Source organism: Cydia pomonella, chromosome 19, assembly GCF_033807575.1.
Source record: "Cydia pomonella isolate Wapato2018A chromosome 19, ilCydPomo1, whole genome shotgun sequence".
NCBI classification, from domain to species: domain Eukaryota; kingdom Metazoa; phylum Arthropoda; class Insecta; order Lepidoptera; family Tortricidae; genus Cydia; species Cydia pomonella.
Window position 1 is genome coordinate 9,075,483 of NC_084721.1, and position 7,011 is coordinate 9,082,493.

General features: G+C 38.3%; 1 protein-coding gene across 1 annotated transcript; it reads right to left on the reverse strand.

Annotated features, from left to right (window-relative positions):
* Window positions 1-589: 589 nt before the first annotated feature.
* Window positions 590-7,001, reverse strand: LOC133528643 (CAAX prenyl protease 2). Its single transcript, XM_061866099.1, has 6 exons — window positions 6,544-7,001; window positions 6,225-6,469; window positions 5,684-5,851; window positions 4,085-4,153; window positions 3,136-3,198; window positions 590-2,597 (listed from the first exon to the last, which is right to left on the reverse strand). The coding sequence occupies exons 1-6, from the start codon at window positions 6,657-6,659 to the stop codon at window positions 2,395-2,397; spliced, it is 864 nt and encodes a 287-aa protein (XP_061722083.1). The 5' UTR covers window positions 6,660-7,001; the 3' UTR covers window positions 590-2,394.
* Window positions 7,002-7,011: the final 10 nt, after the last annotated feature.

The window sequence follows — 7,011 nt, forward strand, 5'->3', positions numbered from 1 at the left end:
CTTTGGGTACGGAACCCCAAAGACACCAAATCTCGCATAATTGTATTGAAATGACACCTGTCAGCGTTAGTGTCCGACCGAAGAATCGGTTTCGGCCAAAAACGGCCGGACTTACCTAGGAAATGGTACTTCTTACTATGAAAACTATATGACACAAAGCAAAAGTTGGGGAACAAGTAGGACAACAATATTAATATACTTATATATATACAGAAGTTAATTGCTTTATTGGAAGATACAATCCCCTAATGCGGGCGCCACTGGACGATCCACGCAATCTTAATAAGTGTATATAAGCGATTGTATGACTTTTTTTCAACGTATTTAACAAGTCTACAAAAGTTTCGGTTTCAGCCGAAACTAGAGCCAGAGCCGAATCATCGGCAAAAAACATGTTTCGGTCGGACACTAACCAGCGATACCCATCGAGATTGAAAAATACTACCTATAGATAATGAATTATGAGCAAGTTTGCGGTACTTATTTTGTATATTTTAGGCATGAGTAACATCTTAAAACTAAGTATAACATGAAATTTAGAGCAATCTTCATAAATCATCTAATGAGCAATATTGTGAATTTATACATCTAGATTGTTTTAGTGCAATAGGTAATTAGTCACATGTGATAGTAATAATTGTCTATAACTACTATACAAACGGATTGTCCGTGTTGTTGATACAAAATACTGTCAAAAGTAAAACAATATAAAATAAAATATGACAAGGAAAACACATTTGGGAACTTTCTTTCCCACTATACAATTAATAACATTACTTGCGTAGAACGCCATTGTTTAACCTTTTGACCGCCAAAGACGTCATATGACGCGCGCGGCTACAGCCCAATATCAACCTTCATGCGTACCGACAAGGTTCACGATTACGCGCCGCCTACGATACGCGTGGCGTTCAAAAGATTAAAGTTGAACATAAATATGCACTGACAATATATACCCAGCCACTAGTAAACCTTTATCGCAATGGTTAGGTATACAAATGTTTCGCTAAATGTTATCCTGGTGCTCTGTTGCTTCGTATGCAACCGGGACAACGTTAAAATAAATAGTTAACGCCATGCCTTGTTGTTGCTTTGCTTGTCAATAAGGGCGTTTTCCTGTTACAACTTTATGTAAATATCACCTTATTGACAAAGGATAAAATTCCCCTATATCAGCCACCTAAGCGTTGTTTAACTTAACAGTAAATATAACGTTTTTAGATAAGCGAGCAGCCCACCGCCCGAAGCAAAGTTGGGTCGATTATATTGCCAAAGTGGCTGGACCCGCAAAGCAAAGGACGGGACACACTGGAAAGAGCTGGAAGAGGCCTTTGCCCGACACGGCCGACACTGGGTATCTTAATATATAAAATAAAATGTATAAATTATATAATATGAGAAATAAAGGCTATATATTATATAATTATTTGTGTCTCCTTGGATTTAACGGGCCTATAAATCCCAGTCTTTTGATAGGCTTGTGTGGGGATATAGATCCAACACGTACCCCGTTGGAGAGCTTTAATGTCATGTAGAACGCCTGCTGGAACCCGTTCACAGGCGCAACAATAGACACTCGTGAACCGGTCGCACCAGGCATTGGGACTATTGTAGAAAAAGAGAACAGTAGGACGGTCGACAGATTGAAGATTGGGTGGAAAATGAAACTGCGTTATTGCAAAGACATCCGGGCACCTGACATACTCGTATTATTATTATAACGATTTCGTGTTGACATTGTTGAGAAGGAATATGACTTCAATGCTTTACTATTGAGAAATTTTAACCGCTATCAAATCATTTAATCAGTCGGTTTTTATTGCATTATTGGCGATTTTCCTGTGGGGTTCTTAACAGTTCCACAACTCGAACGACCTTGTATAATTATGATTTTCAAGGAATGTAGGACACAAAATAAAATTGAAGATTAGTACAGTCAGGAATTCAATTATGGAAAGATCCTCACAGTTTTTATATTACATTTTGCGTATGAAATAACTTATACTTTGGTGTAAAAAATATCTATGAATTATTTGGTTCCCTGTGGGTTTTGGCAACAGTTCATTTCACAATTTTTGTAGGTGGCTGATATTAGGGGCCACGTATCAGGGCAGATTATCCTATTATTAAGGTGTAAGCACGCGCATTATGTGACTGCGGCCGGAAAAACGTCCCACTTTGTCGCTTGCCATAACTGCCATAAGGACGAGATTTGCTTGAATCTAGGCAAGCGACAAAGTGGAAAGTTTTACCGGACGCGGCCACATATATATATAATATCTAAATTTCATTGCACTTGTTTCGTAAATTACCCACTTCTCTGTAAATAGTGTACTTATCCTATTAATACAGAAATTGAGAATCAACGATGACAACTTACGAATTACAATCTGTTCACGTTTCAGAGTACAATCTATTGTCGTAGATATCGGGGCTGGTAAGCGGCGTGAGCAGGTAGCACCATAAGACGAAGCCCAAGAGGAAGTTGAAGATGATCGTGATTCGTTGTAGAGGAGGGAACTGACCGATCTCGCCGAAGTTGGGGAAGCCCATGTGGTTGCAGAACATGTGTGCCACTAGTGGAGCCATGAAATGTCCTGAAAACAAAAAATAAATAAAACCCAGGTAGGTAAAAGTGCAAAGAAGTTGGACAGGTGGCATAAGTACCTACTTATACTGTCTAAGGATGTCGTCCTGTTCAATTTCTGGGTCGAATGTGTATTTGCATCTCACATTTTGCTCGATGAGAGAGTGAAACGCAATGCACATTGGACAAAGACATTGGACGGGTGGAATACATTTTATAGAGGGGAAATGCGTTCCGCATACCACCCAAGCGCGGGGGCGGGCCGCAACGTGGAATACCATCCTAAGCTAACTTTGCACAGACTTGAATAAAACAAAGTGAGAGTATGCCTTTACAAGCGTGATAATTTAGACTTTTGACATTACTGATGACATCGCCACACTTTGTTATTAAATATAGCTCAGTCTGACCTTAACATACAGTTTAGATATATTTTCAAACGAAGAAACATTGATTTCAAAAATTCCATTTGGTTATAAGTATTAACTCACAGTCTATTGTAAGAAGGATTTGTTTTCCTATAACTATTTTATAAACTACGAACTTACCAGTTCTTACAAATAGGTATGCAGAATATGCCCCGAACAAACTTGTGTACATGAACTGGAAAGCTGGAGAAAAAGAAAATCCAAATTATGTTTCATATTAAGCACTTCCTAAGTCGTGCTTGCGAGATGCATGCGTTTCTAAGTGCGTGTAAGGCAGTGGGCAGACAAACAAAGTTACACCGAAAAGGTTCTTTTTTACCTTATAGAAACCAGTTTACAAAAAAATACGACAGTACCAGAGTTCCTTATAATTTTTGAAACTAATGATTTAATGCGGGCTGCACACACTCGTCGAGGGCCTCGGCGCCGCTCCGATCCAATCGGAGAAGCGCGAGACGAGACTAGGAAGAGCGAGACGAGAAAAGAGTCTCTCCACGAGTGTGTACAGCCCGCATAAAAGTTTTCTGGGCTATAACCGCGAAAATCACTCTAATTACGTCTTAGTAAGAGTAAAAGTTTTCGTGGTAGGCCTTTTGGCCCCTGCATTGGATTATCTGTTCCGTATGCAGCTTTAAGCCTCTCGGCTATTAAAGGCGCGAACCATGTAACAGTTTTTTTAAATATCTATTCATTAACCTCTTTTCTGTGGACGTAAGGATCCTGACCGAATTTTGAATATTTCAAGAACGATTTTTGCTGCTCTAAGCAGCACATTCGAAGTTTGGACTCACGATTTTTGACCAGTAACTTTATTATTAAAAAAACATAAACATTAAAATTTGTTGTTGTCTAATAACTGTTGCCAGACACTCAGGACAATCCCTTGGCATTTGATCATTGTCATCACAGATTAGTATTAAATGCATATGAGGAAACAATCCAATTTAACAAACCTGACCTAATTTTACTGTTACATCAAATAAGTATTTATTTAGAGAGAAATTATACAAGTACACTAAATGTATCTGGTAAAGTTTTTCGTCAGAAATGGTATAGAAAGAATACTTACTTGAGATCATTAGTGCGGTTTTAAACTCAAACCCGGCCTTCAGCTGCTCAAACATGTGGTGGAAGTGAGCTGAAATTTATTATTCAAATGTAAACAATTTACTTGATTGCATCATTAGCATAACAATACAACAGTTGGATTTACTAGTAAAGTTTCAAATACTAATAATAATGACCGAATCTACTATTCCGAATATTTCTTTTGCAGTCAGGATAGGTACAGCAGGCACATGCAGGTTTTATGGAACTTCTGTACAAAGTTTAATGTAGTTTTGATTGCTTCTGGGTATAATTATAAGTGGACTTAAAAATTGCTAATGTTTGTTTCACGTCCTGGCCGATTTCTTATATGTAGTTTTGTGCGTATTGTTTTACTTTATATTTTTTATGATATAATAAACAAATAATAATTTTCGAACCCGGGACCATCAGCTTTATAGGCCACTAGCCCAGATAGGTTATCACTAAAAATATAAATACAAAAGAAAAAAAGTAAATAATTTTGCTAACAGAATTCATTGACACAAATATTTTATAGTGATAAAATAATTATTTTTTTATCAGTTCATGCAATAACTAGATAGATTAGGCATAAAGCCTCACACCAAGACTTTTTAACACATTTACTGCCAGACAAAAAACGGCGCACTACCCCAGAAACCGGTGGTCTATAGCTGCATACAAAACAACCCACCCAGCGGGTTGTCCGGCATCTGAACAAAGTTCACGAGCGCCCACCAGGTGGGTTCCCGGCAGTGAATATGTTAAATCAAATAAACCTACATCATTTACAGCCATGAAAGAACTCATAAAATATGTGGCAAAAGTTAAGAGTAAGCTTAAAAGCTCACACTTCAGCTAGAAATCAATGATATAAAATTAAATGCAGCAATTAGGTTAACTACAACACACAGGTAACATGAGAAACAACTTTTGTATTTTAATCTGCGTATGACCCACATAATGATGTAAAGCTACAAGTTGGAACCCAGCTGGCGACTGCAGACGACACGTCGCCGCGTCACAACTGGTTGGTTGTATTTGCATGAAATACCTTTTAAACTCAGTGACATGACGCAGTTCCAGTAGGCCGCAGATCAGTAGTGCTGCTGACGTCATGAAACACTTGGAACCAACTAGATACGGCGGTGCTGTAGCTTGATAACACAGCAACATGATGCGGCGACGCATTGTCGTCTGCAGACACTACGTCACCGGGTTCCAATTTGTACATTAAAAGTTGCACATTAGGTAGACCTGGTTCTTTTTTATACTCATTGGTTCCTGGTTCCTGGTGGATGGAGGACAGGGTAATGGACATCCACCAACCCGCTGGGTGGAAAGTGCAAAGAAGGCTTGCCAGGCTAGATCTCACAGGTGCCTATTATTAGGAAGGTGGAAAATCGTGCAGAATGGAAAGCCTTGGTGCACAAAATAACGATCTCATGTGGTTGTGGCTCTCAGTCATGAGGAAACAAGGAAGAAGGTGCTTAAATGCAAAAGGAACTTAGCACAAAAAGCTTGTATGTGTAGTTAGTTTCGGGCAGTTCTCAACGCCATTTGAAATAATGTTGTAGATATAATGTAAACCAGAACTCACCAACACCAAAAAGCAATGGCCCTGTGAAAACTGCTGTCAAAGGGTCCAAGCATTGTAGTAATAGTGGCATCATGCAGGCCCGGAAGACCCACTCTTCGCTGAGCGGTGCCATGAAGTGGTTCCTCACCCAAACCCAGTCTTGCCAACTGGATACCCAGTACACAGGTTCTAAAAGTACAAATTAAAGATCATTTTTATTTTTATGGTTTAGATTGTATTTTAAATATAATTATCAAACAATGCTGCAATACTTTACTATTTCCTTATAAAATATGTAGTAACAAATTATTGTGATCTTACTACTAACTAAATAGACCTCATCACTACACCTTATGAAATAAAGTCCCCGCCGTCTGTCTGTATGTTTACTATGAACTCAAAAACTACTGAACGGATTTTCATGCAGCTTTCACCTACCAACTGAGTGATTCTTTTGAAATTGGTCTACCCGCACGAAGCCAGAGCGGGTCACTAGTAGTACCCTATTAATAACATTACCATCAAGGTATCTTAGGAAATAATTGCTCATGTCAATATTTACCTGCATATAGTTTCCAAATGCCTGATAAAAACTGCATAGTCAGAGGTCCCAAAAATAAAATAGCTGTTAGAAGTAAAGGCAAGATAGAGGCACTGATAAGCCCTGAAGTACGAAGCCCTAAGTGGTCGTATACGTCCCCGCGCCTTGTAGTGTCGTCAGTGAAAAAATATTGAGTGAAGAAAGGGGCCAGAAGCATCATGCATGATACACTGAAAAACCTTCGTTTTATCGTCGAAGGATGGTCTCTGAAAGAAGAATAAACTCATATAAAGAACCTTTCATTAATGCATATGTCAAATATACCGAGGTGGTCTCTTACCTGCTCAATTTGGTCTTCCAAACGTATAAACTTGCGACATATGAGAACGTTAGAAAAATGCAAGCCAGCACCGAAAACATACATGAATTTTGTTCCAAAAATTCAATTGAAGACATGGTAACGGTTTATTGAATAATTTTTTATTCAGTGTAAATATAAATGTGATAAAAATAGCAAGAAAAGAAAAGGAAAACCTGTAAAAGATGTTCTGAACTGTCTGTGTTGATTTTTCAACTTGTTTTTTTTTTATTTGACAGTTGGGAGTACCCCTGCCGTGAACTTCAAAAATTGAAATACTTGCATCTCGATCTCTTTCACTTCAATAGAGAGCGACAGAGGTAAAAAAATGATGGTGCATTCACGAAATTTGTGGTAACCTCCTGGAATATATCAAGTCAGTCAGTGAATCAGTCGTGAAAATATTTGCTAAGTGTTTTATGGAAATTACTTTTCAGTATATACGTATTA

What these genes read in the sequence shown, in the direction of transcription:
- LOC133528643 (XM_061866099.1), bottom strand. Translation starts at nt 6,659, where the DNA reads ATGTCTTCAATTGAATTTTTGGAACAAAATTCATGTATGTTTTCGGTG. An exon ending in TGGAAGACCAAATTGAGCAG is followed by an intron (nt 6,470 to 6,543) that starts GTAAGAGACCAC and finishes TTCTTCTTTCAG; the next exon opens with AGACCATCCTTCGACGATAA. An exon ending in ATACCTATTTGTAAGAACTG is followed by an intron (nt 2,598 to 3,135) that starts GTAAGTTCGTAG and finishes TTTTGTTTTCAG; the next exon opens with GACATTTCATGGCTCCACTA.